The 16,721-nt window shown below is 42.6% G+C and overlaps 1 protein-coding gene and 1 long non-coding RNA gene across 6 annotated transcripts in view; one reads left to right on the top strand and one right to left on the bottom strand.

Moving 5' to 3' along the window:
- CYFIP1 (cytoplasmic FMR1 interacting protein 1) overlaps positions 1-16,058 on the bottom strand; it is a 64,664-nt gene extending 48,606 nt beyond the window's left edge. For 2 of the 4 annotated variants that reach the window (XM_031596180.2, XM_031596177.2), the window contains exons 1-6: positions 15,584-15,804; positions 3,958-4,081; positions 3,704-3,793; positions 2,556-2,633; positions 1,782-1,883; positions 175-356 (exon numbers count right to left, since the gene is read on the bottom strand). In XM_031596180.2, the coding sequence (XP_031452040.1) occupies positions 175-356; positions 1,782-1,883; positions 2,556-2,633; positions 3,704-3,793; positions 3,958-4,074 (569 nt within the window). In that variant the 5' untranslated portion in view covers positions 4,075-4,081; positions 15,584-15,804. Of the gene's footprint in view, positions 1-174; positions 357-1,781; positions 1,884-2,555; positions 2,634-3,703; positions 3,794-3,957; positions 4,082-8,597; positions 9,071-15,583; positions 15,805-15,989 lie in introns of those variants that run through there. The other 2 variants (XM_090126642.1, XM_031596179.2) reach the window with 2 other exon arrangements.
- Positions 15,783-16,721, top strand: part of LOC149920036 (uncharacterized) — a 16,337-nt gene continuing 15,398 nt past the window's right edge. Inside the window, exons 1-2 of one of the 2 annotated variants that reach the window (XR_016460406.1) lie at positions 15,783-16,027; positions 16,114-16,229. This is a non-coding gene — a long non-coding RNA (uncharacterized LOC149920036). The remainder of the gene's footprint in view (positions 16,028-16,113; positions 16,230-16,721) is intronic. The other variant, XR_016460407.1, reaches the window with a different exon arrangement.

The raw sequence follows: 16,721 nt of genomic DNA, 5'->3' as shown, positions 1-16,721 counted from the left end.
AAAGACAGAAGAATCTTTAGTTGCTGGAAGAGCAGCATAAAGAAAGTCAATTTAGTCAACAGTTTAGCTGCTGTAATTGCAGAAAAAGCTGCCCAAAAAGGAGCTACTGCTGCCATCTTGTGGGAGTTCTGTCTCCCCACAGCATAAATCCTGATCCTGTCCTTAACAGCTTACCTCTTGTAGGCTGAATGGTCATTCTTCACACTGCACTTCATATTTTTCAGCTCATCCAGTACTGCAAACATGTTGATAAATTTGCCCAGTGTGATCAGATATGCTTCAGAGACAAAGTCTTTTCTCCTCTCTGCATGGCACAAGCGTCTCACCTCCCCACAAAACCGTTCAATTGCATTTCTCTAACAGAAAACAAAAAAGACCAGTCAGGGAGTAAAAGCCATGATGTTTCCAAGAAAGATTTGTTACACACAACTGGACGTCTGACCCCTGTCTGTCTTCCCCTCTAAGTGAGCTCTTCCACTGTCACAACAGTCCACTTTGGTGCATCTGCAAGAGCTAATGAAAAGTACCATCGAAATAGAAAAGCATTTAAGGCATGTGAGGCCAAGAACACACAAGCACAGCCTTTCCAGCTTCACCTCCATGTACTACAAGTGTTATAAAGGATTTTAGTCACAGAGCCTGCCTGGCACAATTGGAAATATGATTTGCAATCTGAAGCCAGAAAAAATAATCCCTTTGAAACAAGTGATTTTATATCAGAATAGTGATTAATGCTAGCACATGCCATTTTGCAAAACCAAGCTTGCAGATGGTTATTTGAGGGCTTATTTCCAAGTGTGCACCAGAGCCATCTGAGATTACAAGTACAAATAGAAACTTCAGATACAAAGAGGAATCTGTTCTGAGTTTAGGGCAATAACCTCAAAAGAAAGGAGATTTTTGTAGTCAGTAAGATCCATGAGTTTACGAAGATGACAGAAAATGCTACATTGCATTCATTCTGTGTGCTCCATGGTTTGCAAGCTCTAGTTGCTCTGGCTTCCTCAGAAAAATGCCAAGAAACATCCTCCATCCATTGAATAAAGTGACAAGCTGCTTGCACAGGAGGAGAGAGCAGTCCATATCTAGTTTGGGTGGCTGGCAGGTCAGAAAAAACTGTGTTAGGTTGCCTCAAGTATGAATTTCTGCAGCAAAGTTGCACAGGGTGCTACAACGTCGAGGCTTGTAGAACCCTCAACCACCCAACAAATGGTCTCTGTGCCTTGATGGCCTTATGTATACACATGAAATGTGTTGTATTTCTATTTCCTTTCCTTCCACAATGTCAGGGACCACATGCAATTACCTTCTATTTTATCCTCAGGGTCTTAATGGAGGAATCTCTTTTCGGTGGTGTGCAGCAATAGAACAAGAGGCAATGGGCAGAAAGTGGAACACAGGAAATTCCATACAAACACAAGGAAGAACTTATTTACAGTAAGAGTGGTGGAGCACTGTAAGATGCTGCACAGAGAGATTGTGGAGTCTCCTTTTCTGGAGATACTCAAGAACCACCTGGCTGCCTCCCTCTGAGACCTGCTGTGGGCAACTGCTTTAGCAAGGAGTAGGATTCAACAATCTCTAGAGGTCCCTTCCAACCCCTGCAATTCTCTCATTCTTTTAAACTGCTGAAATTGTTAAGACAGGCATTAGAAATGCTGCCCTTCTGAGAGTCCCTTTTCCCCCCCAGAGTATAACAATTAGGTTTAGTAATTGAGCATATAATATTAAGCATACAGAAAAGAATATAAGCTTGCTAACAAATTTTCTATTCAATTTACCTGGAAATACATAAAATTCATCAGCTTTGTGACTTCTGGCTCCAGCACTTCCACAGTTTTCTCATATATTTCTACTCTGTTAGGCTGCTCATTGCACTTAACCTGAAGACAATTAGAGATATCGTTACATTTACAGCTTCCCCTGATAAAAAATTTCCCTCAGAAACTAAGATCCCAAATGACAAGCTGGTAAATCTATTATTGTCATCTTGACGATACAAATTTAAGGCATCTATTGCTGGCTTTAGTAAATCTATGCCATTCTTCTAAGATTCATTATGAATTTAAAAATATAAATTGAGATTTCTTCTCTATTTTCTCTATTCTTTGCACTTTAGCATAAAAATATTTGCAAACTATTGCCAATTCATGATTTTACTTTTGGTTGGTTTCCTAATGCATCTTAACATTCTTCCCATCCCATCACCATTCCCAGACATGTATTCACAGGATTTCATTTTTGTACACAGATCAAGAAAACACTGCGTAGCTCTGACAAGAAGAGAATGACCATCTAAAAACCTAGAATGTTTAACACAAATACTAATTATTACATGCCATATCACCTGTTAAACCTGCTCTGAATTTAAATATCTGGGAAAAAAAAAAAGACATCCAACTAGTTCCCAAGTGTTAAGACACTATTCTATGGCATGCACAGCTTGCTAATTCAGGGATCAAAGCAAACTTAATTTCAGAACTCATTACTAAATCTGTAAACAAAACAAGACGGAAGTCCACACGCTGCATGACAGTTTACTTTTGACCCTTTACCTGGGGAATGGCCCTTGAGCAGCTCCTCCATGTATACAGCATGACAGCATATTCCTGGCCCTCTTCTAACATTTCATTCTGCAAGAGAGACACTTGGTAATAATAAAGCATTGTAAAATAAAGGAGTTAAATTCATTTTTCTGCCATCATTCCAAAGAAAAGTATTTTTCTTATCCGAAAGTATATGTGCAAACATGTATTGCAAGCTAAATGATACATCTTACTGTGTGTATGTAAAATAGCATTACCATAACACATGTGCAAGCTGGCATACTGTATGCATCAGTGCTGTTTCTACCATTAAAAAAGCGTAACAGTTGATCAGTTACAGATGCCCAGCTTGGGCAACAGCTAAAATATTCTATCTACTCACAGTCATGTTTTAACATTCAATCTAATTCTGAGAAAATTCTTATCACCTAGGGACTGTAGGTAATCAAAACAAGTTAAGAACTTGCCAGATAATTTTAAATGCAGACTGATGTAAATTGAGGTAATTTTCAGTTGCATGTAACATATGCAGTTTGTGAAATGGCTTTTAGAATGACAAGATGTATTAATCCTCATTTTTCAAAAATGCATGAAACAACTAAAAGTTCAGAATGGAACAGTGTTTGCAACCTGCAAGTTCCTTTGTATCCCAAAACAGTAATAACACCAGCAGAGATAGTTATGAGTAAGAAGTCTCATCTTCTATTGTACAACTGTTAAAAACCACAAAAGACCTTACACAAAAGCATGCCAATAAACAACTAATGTCTACATTATACAGTGAGGAAGCCGAAAAAACCCCTTACTACCACTGACAGAGAAGCACTGGAAATTTGGGAGAATTAAAAGTAATTTTTTATTCAAGTTACAGCAGAAAGTTGTCAACAAAACCCATCTCCAAATACTGAAAAAAATGCACAGTGAAAGCAATAAACTTTTCAACAATACTGGTTGATCAAGAAAAAGGACAACTTTAAAACTGCCAGCAATTACATGCAGGAAAAGAAATGCCACATACTTTTGTGTTACTGCCTCCTGGAAACATTACAGGCAACTTCTTTTCTGTTACCACAATTCTTTCAATGAAATGCAAAACGACACATCATTCTTCTTTTATTCTAGGTAGCAGAGAAGTATGTACCTGAACACCTCCTTACCATGCTAGAGTGGACTGTAGCTTGCTCAATGTATCTAGCAATGCCAGTGACAAATGCATTTCTGTCCTCAAAGTTAGTGTTGAAGTTTGGCTGCAGAGAAAGCAAAATATTGAATAAAATTCTTGGTAAGGAAAATAATTTTTATATATCATGAATGTGAACGCTTTTGTTATTGTTGTTTTGTTTGTTTGTCTTGTGAGAGAACATATTCTTGCAAAAGAACTGCAATATTTTTTTCTAAAATGACAGCAGACCTGGTAAAGCAGAGATGATGGTGGAGGTTCAATACACGGTTGCTGATCTGGCAATGGTAATTCTTCCAAGAGATCCACATTGGATAAGGCATCCTCCAGTGTTACTTGAGCAGTCATTTTGCACCTGTAGTTAAAAAGATACATACATATATGTATGTATACATACACGTACCTGTAGTTGTTTTTTATATGTATATATATTTAACTATATAAACAGAAAACGAATACCACAAAGAGCAGGGAACCATTACTACTGTGGGAAACAGGTAGTTTCCCTTTGATGAGGACATATCCTAGACACTATAATGGAAGGGGACACAGTCAAACCAAAACCCACTTGGTTTCAGTATGCAAGTTTAAAATGAATATTAGGAATAACAACCTCCTCCTTACTTTTTGACTTCAGAAATACTTCTCCTCCTCCCTGCTGCACCAGAAACAGAGCAAACACTGATATCAAATTCACAGGAAAAAAGGACTGCCCTCAGATGTAACCACGAGGCTGTGTAACATCAATCTGAAGTTAAAAATAAATAAATGAAGAAACCACCAAAGACAACAGAGTGAAAGCAAAAACCAAAGCAAAGGGAAGGAAACACTCAGAACTGATACGCCACCTGCCCTCAGAGACCAACCAGCACGCCGAGCTGTCGCTGCAAAACCAACAAACCACATACAGAGAGAGCTCACCAACAATTTCTAACAACTACCGTCAGACAGGTCTGCAGGCCTTTTGCTTCTTGAAACCATGGCTCCAGCTTAGCTTCGAGCCAGAGCAGGTTAGTTTTCATTAAAATAAATAAATAAGCAGTGCACATGTTGTGCAACTTGCAATCCCTGTTGAAAAATGACGAAGGACAGGACTGACAAGAGTGCTTGCTGACAGAGCTGCCCACACTCAGCGCAGCTCCTTCACAGCTACTGTGGTTATTCTTAAATGACGGGCAGGCAAAGGCCATGGCATCTTCCCTTCAATAAATAAACAAATGCCAAAAGAATTCCATATCTGGGCATAAGTCCCACAGGGAAGTTGAACTGTCAACAGTTTTAGCCTGGAGGAAAATGAGAGAGTTGCTAAGAAGTTAGAGCACCACAAGCAAACAGTATTTTAATATTTTTGTTCTGAGTATCTATAGGTCAAGCTTCAGCTAAAATAAAAACCAACATGCTTTACCTGGGATAGTTTAACTGAGAGGCTTCTTCCAACTTGAAACTTCTCCTCCCTGTAGGCTCATGACCAAAACAAACTCCCACTCACACAGCTCCACTGGGCCTCACACCCATGGGACAGATGCATGCACAGCCACCCCATGCTGCCACAATAGACAGGCAAATGACCACAAAACACTGCTCCATCCCTACTTCAAAACCCAGTGAAAAAATGGTTGCCTAGTATATGCTGAAAACTACTGCAGTTATCCAGGCAAAAGGGAGTTGTCATTTAATGGAATAGAAATGGCTACGTCTCCCCTCACCAGCACCAGTGAGGCTACACCTGGAGCACCACGGCCACAGCTAGAGCAACGTTTCTGGACTCTGTGATACAAGAGAAACATAGATATATTGCAAAGAGTCCAACAGTGGGCCATGCTGAAGGGACAGGAGCACCTCTCCTGTGAGGAAAGAGGGAGCTGAGACCATTCAACCCGGAGAAGAGGAAGCTCAGAGAGATCTCATCAATGCCCTTAAACACCTGAAGAAAGGATGCACAGAGGTCAGGTCCAGCTTCCTGTCAATGGTGTCCAGTGCCAGGACAGGAGGCCATGGGCACAAACTGGCACACAGGAGCTCCCTCTGAGCACCACGAGCACTTCTGTGCTGTGCAGGTGATGGAGCAGTAGCACAGGTTGCCCAGAAGCTGTTGGGTCTCCTCCTTGTGGATCTCCAACAGTTGCCTGGATGTGGCCCTGGGCACACTGCCCTGGGTAGCCCTGTGGGAGCAGGGGCTGGAGCAAGTGGGCCTGAGAGCTCTGCCAGCCTCAGCCATGCTGTGATCCTCCTCCCCCTCCTCAAACACAGCCCAGATCCCCAGTGTGGAAGAAAAGCCATAGATACCGACACTAAAATATAGTTAGAAAATATGAACCAAAGGACAAGCAAAACTCAAACTCCCACTCACTTACACTGCTGTCTGTTTAACAGCACCAGCCTAAGAAACTCCCCTCAGCAGAATGGATGCACAGGGCTACAAAAGAAAGACTTCCTGCTGCCCCTCACCCTGTGAGAAGAAACACAGGAGAGTACATTTTTTCCAAGCCCTTCGGCATGATTTCACAAAGATAGAACAGCATTTTGTGAATTGGGAGAATGTAAGCAAATGGGTGCAGACTGTTACAAAAGCCCTCTTGTTCTAAGGTTGCTGACAGACTCCCTTGGTAACTGCCATCCACACAGTTGGTGTTTGGCTGGCTAAGCCATCATTTTGGCACGCATGTCCTCCGTTTTTCCTATCCTGTTGTCTAGCAAGACATGAAAGAAGAAACTCCCTTCTGCCCAGCTTTGACACGTGCATATGTTGAGAGCAGCAGAGGAAGGACAGCTGGAGCTCTGCGATGTTGGTGGGAAAGATTTTCTTCAAGGTTCCTTTTCTGTTCCCCCCTTAAGTATCATGAAAAATCATTTAAGGAAACTAAAATTTCCAAGACACAAAACTGAACAGTTTTGCCTCCTTGAGACTGATCAGTATGAGTTCTTATAGGTGAAACTACTGGGCAGCAGCACTAGTATTTCAACATACTCCCTCCTGGCAGAGAACATAAGAAACTTCAAAGACCTCCTTTAAAAAAATCACAAACCACTGTCTGATTAAGAGTTCACCTAAATTAGAAGAGATAAAAACACTGTAGTTACTGATAATTATAGATATACTGGTAAATTTACTCATGCAGCAAGGTTTACTTTCTTACTACAGTCCTGTGATGCTGTATTTTCAGCTGAGCACCCACCTGAGATTTTCCAGGACTGATTTGCTCAAGCAGAAGCAAGCAGAAGATACATATGAATTACTTCAAAACAATCCTTTTTTTTTTTTTTTTTTTCTTTTTCTGCTGTCTTTGCATCACAACCCATCATTACGGCACTGAAGTCAAAATGCATTCCAGGAACATGCTTTCTTGGACATACACAACTTAATTAAAAGCCATTCATTATCTTACATCCTCCCTCCAGGAGAATCGCACACATCTGCATGTTGGTTAGCTAAGTTTTAGTGTTTGATGAGCACACCCATCTTCCCAAGCAGGAGAAAGCAGTGTCTGTGCTGATTCCCAGACTCTTTCCAGACTGCAAAGCCAGCAGACAAGAAATCCCTGTCTTCTGCACAGACAAGCATCTTTCCCACTGCTCCCAAGGGTCAGACGTATCAATCATGGGGTGGTTTTTCTTCTTTTTTTTTTTTTTTTTTAGGGCAACACCACTGACTAGCTTGAATTAAGATATTCTTCTTTCTCTTCATTTGTGGAGGAGATAAGCACCAGATGGCCCTGACCTGCTCAGAACAGTTTGCAGTGCAGAGAAGCTTACTGTGCCATCTCCATGACATTTTGTCCAGGTGAAAAACAAAAGAAAGGCACCAGACCCTGAAGTTCCTGTAGCATTATTTACATCTTGATCTAACTTCAGAGCTGGCTTACTACTGAAACATATTCAAACAAAAGATCTGCCAATCTATTTTAAATGTTATAATTCTACGATTCCATTTCAGAACAGAAACGTATCTCCAAAATGCCCTTCCTTTGGTGGAAGAATGATGTTTCTGGGCTGGTTCCTCTACAGAAATTAAGGTTTTTTCCTCTCATTCTTGGGGCAAGGATGTAGCTCTTCCAGCAAGGAGACCTTGCTGGGAGTGGGCATGGTGGATATGGCTGGACTAGACGATCTTAGAGGTCTTTTCCAACCTGAACGATTCTATGAGTCTACGAAAAAGAGGACTGCTGTTAATACTATTCCACTCTCAAGAGCACCCTTTTTTTTTTTTTTAAATCTCCAACATCCAAGGGAATGAAGGATTTTTTTTTTTTAAATGAGGAAAAAACAGAAAAAAAACACTTAAAAACACAAGTTTTTAAGATATCTTCTAGTGACAGTTACGCAGGTCAAATTATTTATCAAAGAAGAAATCAGAAGACAACTCATTCACAGTCTATAATTACCTAAAACAGGAAAATGATGTTAGATGTTAGGAGATAGTTCTTAAGCGTGTTCAAGAAACAGCACACAAAATCCTGCAGATGTAAGTGAATTTAGGTAAATGTATGTTTCTTGAGACCTCCTTGTAAGTACAGAAATCACCAAGCATTTCCTCTTTCACTTCTTCTTCCAGAACCAAGACTTCCACAGAAACAACCTCTAATGGCCTCAAGGATCTGTTCAGCTGAACTTGAAAAAAACTTTGATTCTCAGTGTAAGAAGTTCAACCTCGTAACTGGGCTTGCTAATCTCTACTTATTTTCTTTTCCATCACTCACTCAAAGTCCTGAAAATCCAGAAATCTTTCTGGATTTATCTGCACAGAACCATCAGAGCAGTAAGTAGCCCTATTGCTTAGAAGAGGGGAACAGCAGCAGGTAATGGTCTGGACATGGTGACAATTTCCAGGTGGTTTCTGCCAGCAGCTCCTTAGAGCAAATGTAAATCCTTACCCAGGACAAAGCAGGTGATGCTCTCAACTGCATCTACTGCACCTTATGCTCATAGCATGCTCTAGAAGGAAAACCACCCTGAAAAACAAATAAAAGGTTTAGCTGATAGCATGGCACAAAAGAGATCTGACAAGTGAACAGGCAATGCCACAGAGAGAGATTCTGTCTTGATCACTGGGGTAAGAAAAGCAGACACGGCAACCAAGCTCAGGCTTTCCTGACAGGAAGGACTGCAACAAGGAATCGTTGTAGACATGATAACCCTTCTGGACCTTTACTTCAAAATGATGCCATTTTTGTCATGGTTTTACATAGTGTGCAAGTCAGACCACGGGGATTCATCTGTATCACCATTTTTTGACACCAGTATCTTAAATAACTATTTAAAAAAGAAATTCCCGAAGTATGACTTTTCATTAAACCATCATTCCCAAGCATACCTGAAGTTTTAATGAGCACAAATGCACTAAAAACACGGAATTACACTTTTAACAGCCTGAAAGTTATAAAATCCACAAATGCATTTAAAAAAAAAAAAAAAGTGACACCAATGAAATTTTTTTGGAAAAGCATACCCTATTGCTGCTATAACTACAGCATGAATCCCTGCAGCTCTACAGGAGAAGCTGCACCAGCAGCTCTGAAGGCAGCCCAGGCAGTCAGGGGACGCAGGCAAAATACAGCTGCACCCACAGCTATGTAAGCTCTTAAAACCAGCATGAACCCCATCAACGTGCCAGGGGCACTGTGGGAATACTGCTGAGAAAAGCAAAGGGGCCTGGGGGTGTTCAGGGAATTGGTTTTGGTAAGGTCATGTTCTACATAACCCAGGAAGATCTCAAGCATTGAAATTTGTGAAAGAAGTATTTTTTACTCGAATTCCGAAATCCTTAAGGTTAGGTTTAAACAATTTATAAAAAAACTGCTGGATTACAGAAGCTCTAGAATATTTTATGACTTCATAGATGAGAACACCGTTTAACTTGACTGAAAACAGGTGCTGGGAAGAAATGCTCTCTGTCTTTTTGCAGACCACTGGAAGCATTTCTCATTTTGTGTTTAAATAGATGCACTGCATATCCAAGTGCTTGTGCATGTTCCCAGGCTCAAAATAAGACAAAAAGGAAGTCTGTCTGCTCTTTAAACAGCACTTCCTCTGACACTGGCTCTCTTCTCTCCAAAGCTTGCAAAAGCATCTTTGAATTTCAAATTAAATGAAGAATCTTAAATTAAGCCTAGCGTAGGGATATGGAAAATCACAATTGCATTGCAACTCAGGAATTTAAACATGCATCTAAAAGAGGGTTTTTTTGTGTTTTTGTTGTTGTTGTTTTTTTAATAAGCTTAAATAAGTAAATGAAAAATAAGCAAATCAAAGCCTACCCTGCTTTTTAGGGCAAGATACACTGATGAAAATGAGGGAAATTCTACATTCTCTGTAAGTACAGCATTTAAGGAAGGGAAAAATAAGTACATCCCTGGCTTGTATCAGAAATAGTGTTGTCAGCAGGAGCAGGAAGTTACCATCCCCCTGTGCTCAGCCCTCGTGGGGCTGTAGCTCAAGTGCTGTGCTTTGGGCCCCTCATTAGAAGAAAGGCACCGAGGCCTGGAGCATGCCCAGAGAAGGGCAATGAAGCTGTGAGGGGTCTGGAGTACCAGTCTACAAAGAGCAGCTGAGGGAACCGGGATTGTTCAGTCTGGAGAAGAGAAGGCTCAGGGGAGACCTCATCATTCTCTACAACAACATGAAGTGAGGTTGTGGTGAGGTGGGGATCAGCCTCTTCTCCCATGTAACAGTGACAGGACTACAGGAAACAGCCTCAAGTTGCACCAGGGGAGATTCAGGTTGGACGTTAGGAAATACTTCTCCAAGAGCAAGGTCAGGTACTGGAACGGGCTGCCCAGAGATGTGGGGAAGTCACCGATCCCAGAGGTGTTGTACTGAGGTACATGGTTTAGTGGGAAATAGTGATGATAAGTGGACAGTTGGATTGGACGATCTTGGAGGTCATTTACAACCTCGGTGATTCTGTGATTCTATGTCCTCTAAAGAAGAGGAGCAAAAGCATTAAGTAGGCCAGTAGGGATAAACTTAAAAGATGACTGAATGGTCGGTTAAACTGCAGTGTGTGGGACCAATCATAGTGAACTCCATAGGAAACAATGACAACATTCTCATAGGAACAGGCTTGGTCTACACAGCAGAAAATGTTTAGTTTTATCTCTGTAGCAATGCAACATTTCATCATTTCTTCTGCTCCCTTGTGTCATTCTTCTATGTTATTGGCTTACAGAAAATCAATTAAATCACTTTTCTATGAAGATAAATTGTTTCAATACTCCTTGCAATGTTCCTACTCAGGATAAATCATGAGACTGATCACAAAAGGCCCCTGAAGGTAAGAGTTAACAAAAAGAATGGATCTTCCCTTCCAAGAGCAGCACAGCAATGATCACGATACTTCTCCCCCCCCCATGACTTCCAAGATACCTCCCAAAATTTCACTTTCATTTCACTTTTATGTTAATTTATGGTCTGATTTTTGGCTGGTCCTGTTGGAGCCAGGAGCTGGAGTTACGATCGTTATAGGCCCTCTCCAACTCAGGATGTTCTACAATTCTATGAATTAAGCCTCAAAAGCAGCAGCTGATCAACTCTGTATTCTGAGTATGCAGAAACAATTTTATTAAATTAATAAGAAAACTGCTTCAGAGATAAGCAATGTGCCAGATCTGCTCTGTGTGAATGCTCTTTTTCAGTGCTGGGTTGACAGAATCTGCCTTTTTGTGAAGGGGATTAATGGAGTGTGGTATTTTTTTTGCAGGAGTGGAGCTATTCTATGTTCCTAAGCAACAGATTAGCATAAACTGAAGGAGCAAATAAAAACACTTTTCTCATCGTTTATTGACCCACCTTATTAAAGTAAGGGACCAAAGGCAGCAGCTGACAACCCTTTATGCAACAGACCTGACATGCAGCTCAGCTTTCAAAAAGCAGCTTGCATTTGGAATAAACAAGTAAACATAAAAGGGAAAACTAAAAATTCCAGTGCTGAATTATCCCACCCAGCAACACAGCAAATCCCAGAAGGGTCACATCAGGGAACTGGTTCACCTACAATCAGGATCCTGAGCGCACACAGCACTTGACTAACTCCCCTTCTCATTCCCAGGGCAGCGGTCACAGCCTCAAGCTGCGGGAGTTAAAGGAGCATTTGGACACTGCACTCAGACACTGGGTTTGAATTTTGGGTGGTGCTGTGTGGAACCAGGAACTTGACTTTATCGTCCTCCTGGGTCGCTTCCACCTCAGAATATTCTATTATTTTCTTATTTTCCCTTCACACAATTCACCTCACCCCTGTTGCTTAATCTTTCCTCCTTGTCTTGCTGTGCTGCCCCACTGCTCCATCTGCTGCAGCTGTCCTCAATGCATTTTCTCCATGCCTCCATTTCAGATTCTTCTGCTGCTGCAGGAGCTCTGCAAACCAGTTCCTGCTGTGCCATATGGATGTGCTCGGAGGCAGCACTGCATGGCACTGCTTTAGGAATGGCTAAAAAAGGTACACCTTTTTTGGAAACAGCAGTGGCTGGTAGGCAGAGCACCTGTCTGCCACGTTATGATGATGAGGGACTGAAAGGCCAGCCTGAGTCCTTAGATGCTAATACAAACAACAACCGAGTTCTCAAACTCATTTCACCAGAGCAGAGGAAAGAAAACAAAACAGAAAATATTGTGGTTTTTTTTTTTTTTTTCTAGGGGCTGCACTCTAAGACATTTTCCAGAAAAAAAAGCTAATAGTCTTTACTAGTGTCTTAAGTTTTCATTTTCCTTTAAATGGGCTCATCACCTGATGAGTTTTATTCTTTCATTTTCATAGAGCAAATAAAAATACACAGTCTCAGTAAAAATGCTTCATCAAAAGCTCTACTTATGGCATCACCCAAAAAGTATCTACATGTCAGTCTTGAGCAATGTATCCTAACAGTTCACCTGAACTTAACGTTCAGAACATAAATTTCAGCACACTCTCCTATTGATTTAGTAGATGTTGGTGAACCCACTTGAAATAATTCGGGCTGTACTGTGAGAAGAACAGAAGTCAAGCTCAGTTCTATAGCATTTTCATTTCCTGCCAATAAAGTGTCATCAGAACTGAAGTATGTTTAGGTATTGTGTAGCAACACTACACTTTTATCAAGATGTTGGAGACTGATCTCTTGCATAGCTGTAGTGCATTAAGGTCAGCATTTCTAGGAGTTCCACGTCCCATTCTACAGTTGGAATCCTACCTAGCATGTCAGCTCTTGAAATGCATGTGCTAACACAATGTGCTGGTTTTGAAAGCTGGCTATTTTTTCTTAAAAACAACAGCACTGCTTTACTCTATATCGCATTCATTCATAAGAGCATTAAAGAGACTCAATTCTAGTAATTATTTGGGAGAGACAGTCATCTAAAAAGCATAAGTCCACCCTTTCTCTAAAGTATTAACATACCTCTGGGTGGAGGAATGGAAGGAGAAAAGGCATTTTGTGCTCCATGAATAATTCTTGAGTTTACCAACTTGTTTGCTCATTCTATCACAGACCTACAGAAAGTTGTTCTATGAGAGGCTGCTGAGGGAGATGCCACTGAACTGGAAAAATTTAATTCCAAGTAGCTGCTCTGAGTATCAAGTAATGGTGCAGTTTCACTTGGAACCACAGGACAGCTGTCTGGTCTTTTCCAATCTTGGTGATTCAACGACTCAAAACCCAACAAAAAAAGGAATGAGGTTATCTGATCTATCAGAGGCCACCTGTGACAAGTTTCATATTCTAACCTGTTACATTTACTACCTGCTCTCAAATTCTAACAAAACTCAGAAGCATTTAAAGGAATCACAGTCCCACGCACATGCATGGATTCATCCGAAGCACCTCACTGGTGCACCATTCACACTTAGCCTGTGTCAAGCTCCTGCAGTTTCCCTACAAAAACAAGCACCAAATCTGGTTCAGGAATAATTGCTTACTAAGCTGGGGCTTGCCATAGTAAGCACAGCTATTTAAGACCATATAAACAATAACAATTCAGAAACCCACACTGTCATTGCTGAAAGAGAAGCCAAGTCAATCATGTGGCTGATTTCTGCTGTGACATAATGCACTGCCCAGCACTGAAGTTTACTTTTATTTGGTACAGCAAAGGAATCACAAGAAGAATTTGCCCCAAGAACGCAGAGCTATGACTGCAAAATGAAACCGTCTTGACTCACATGTAAAATGTATACGGAAATTATGCTAAAATTTGTTTTCTTTTGCATAACAGTGCAAGCGATCCTAGCAGCTTCCAGGCCAGCAGATGAATAAAACTGAGTCTGAGGAGCTTTATGAGGACTTTTTGTTCTACTTTATGTAACTTCGTAGCTCCCGTACAACTCCTCTGAAGCTTCCATGCTTTCAATAAACCTCAGTCTGAGTATCTCAAAATCTCTGAGAAGCAAAACAAGAAATAAAAGTCTGATGATCCTGAGAAACAGGTTATGGAAAGATTGTGACAACCACTCTCAGGAACCAGTCACCTTCCAAGACAGCTCTCTCTCACAGAGAATAAACAAAGCATTAAGCAAAACCAAGGAGCACATCAGACTAACTTTTAACATAAATGATGCAGCTGGAACTGATATCCGTTAATTACATAATTACACTTCAAGGTCTATGCAAGTCAGGAGAGTTTGTAGGTACAAGTCCTGAGGCAGATTTCTACCTGAAGCAAACTTAAAACCCAATAATTTTATTAATGAATACTTTAGATACTGAGTGTATGTTGTACACTAAAGAAATACAATTTCTTCTATGTAAAACAAGCACAGAAGAGTCAAATAATGAAAAATTCAGACTGTTTGTGAAACATCCCCATTCTACTACATGGATTTTTTAAAAACAATTTCTGTAACTCAGATTCGCTCAGTAGATAAATGATTCTGTGAGCTCTGAACATCACGTTGAATTGGAAGGGACTTTTAAAGGTAGTCCAGCTCCTCTAAAATGAGCAGGATCGCAGTCAGAAGCTTTCAGGTAACCCTGTTGAGCACAACTCAAATACTGCTCCATTCTCCTCCTTGTGACCCTCAGCAGTGTCCGTTCAGCACCCCACATTTTGCAGGCTGCTTCGAACACCACCTCCTTTTTCCTGGTCCTGGCAGCTACAGAAACGCTGCTGCCCACACCAGCCAGACCTCACAGATCTCTTGTTTGGGAAAGCCTTTCACGTTAAGCCAGGGGGAGTTCCATGCTGAAAAAGCCAGGGTTTCTGAAAGGATGCAGGGAAAAGTGAGATAAGGACAAGAAGCAGAAGAGCGCTGACGTGAGGACCAGCACCAGTTTCAAGCACGCAGCTCACAAACCCAGTCTGAACATTATAAACTCTTTGTATAAACGTAATTTTTAAGCGCAATCCAGAAAACGGAAAGTTACCTTATGATAATTATCAGAACCTCCACTCTAGAAAACAAACTAACGCACGGGGAAGTTTTCAGAATAAAAATCGTAACAAGCAAGCAGAACACAACAAGGACCGGAGCTGCAATTAGAGCCCAGGCTTCGTGCCCCCCACAATCACCGCGACGCTGTGCGACCCTCTAAGCAAGGAGAAGCCCCCTCAGATAGCTCTCCTCCCCGCCGTGCAGGCACAGGGCTCCCCGCTCTACATAACGACGCACACGCCCAAACTCTGCCCAGACCCCCCGCCGAACGGTGCCGGAACACGGCCCCACCGAGGCAGCGGGAGCTTACGGCCCCCGCCCCAGCAGCCCCAGCCCATCAGACGGCACACAAAACCCAGGGGCAGACACCGGGAGGAGCGGCGGGACGCGCCCCGGGCGCAGCCGCTCCGGACCGGGCAGGGGGCGAGGCCGCACCCGAAGCGCCGCCGCCGCGCTGGGCCCGGCCGGGCCAGGCCGCTCCGCTTCCCGGGAAGCGCTGCCGCGGAGGCTGCTCACCCGCTCGGCGCCGCCGGCTCCCGGGAACGGCGCTGCCCGGCGGCGGGGACCCGTCCGGGGCTCGGCTCGGCTGAGAGCGGCGCTGGGCCGGCTGCTCGCTCCTGGGCCGCGCCCGGCGGGGAGTTTCCTGTGTGAGTCACCGGACTGGGAGCCGCGCAGGGAAACACCCTTCCTGCGACCCAGCCCCTCCTCCCGCCGCCCGTCCCAAGCCTGCCGCCCCTTCCCTTCCTTCCCGCCCGGGCCGGCCCCTCCTCCCTCTCTGCCCGCCGGCGTCTCGCTCCGACATCGGCGGCTTGTTTCGTTGGTATACGAAAGGCCGTGCTCCCGTCCGAGCTGTACTGCGAATGTGCGAGGGGACAGCGGTGCTGGGGCACCCCGGTGGCATTCGTCTGCGTAGAAAACTAACGTGGTTTCTTTCCTTCCCTCCGCCTCTCCGGCAGGACGGTGAGCCCAGCAGTAAGGGTGGAGGATCTAACCTTAAGGAACCAAAGGGGACGCAACGCAAAACCGTCTAAAAATCTTTCCTCTAGGTGGTGCTCGTGTATGGCTTTTTTCGTAGCTGAAGCGCTGCTGTTAATTGAAACCCAGCCAAACCAAGAGTGTCTATTTCCCCACCTTTGATTTCTCTATAAAACACAGCGAACACGTAAGTACTTCCTCCATTTAATGTGCCTTCTTTTTTCAGTATTCTCCTCTTTGCAGTTCTGCTTTCCTTCTATTTCTCATTCTTCATCAGATGAACGTGGAAGCATTATTACAATGTGAAACTGCTGCTGCTTCTTCCTTAAAGGTTGTCAGAATCGCTGTGAGCGACGGTAGGCTGGGTAAACAGACATGCTATGCGCAGGGGTTACTACCAGCTTACAGCTTGGAAAGTTCCAGACCACCTTGGTATTTCCCCAAAGGCTGCTTGCTTATAAAATTGTACCCAAAATTGTACCCAACATTTTCCACTATTGAAATCCTCTGCAGTCATTAGCAAATGAGGCAGTATTGCTGTAGCAAGCAACTTTCTGCCTTTGCTTTCAACAGCTGATGGTTTGGGTTTGCTGAGAACAGAACAATTATTCCTTCACTTGGTGTCTTTTTTTTTTCCTTTCCAAATGAGTTTCCATTCTACTAAGCTTCCTTAAATAAC

Source organism: Phasianus colchicus, chromosome 1, assembly GCF_987193195.1.
Source record: "Phasianus colchicus chromosome 1, bPhaCol1.hap1.1, whole genome shotgun sequence".
NCBI lineage: Eukaryota > Metazoa > Chordata > Aves > Galliformes > Phasianidae > Phasianus > Phasianus colchicus.
This window is presented reverse-complemented; position numbering and strand designations above follow the sequence as displayed.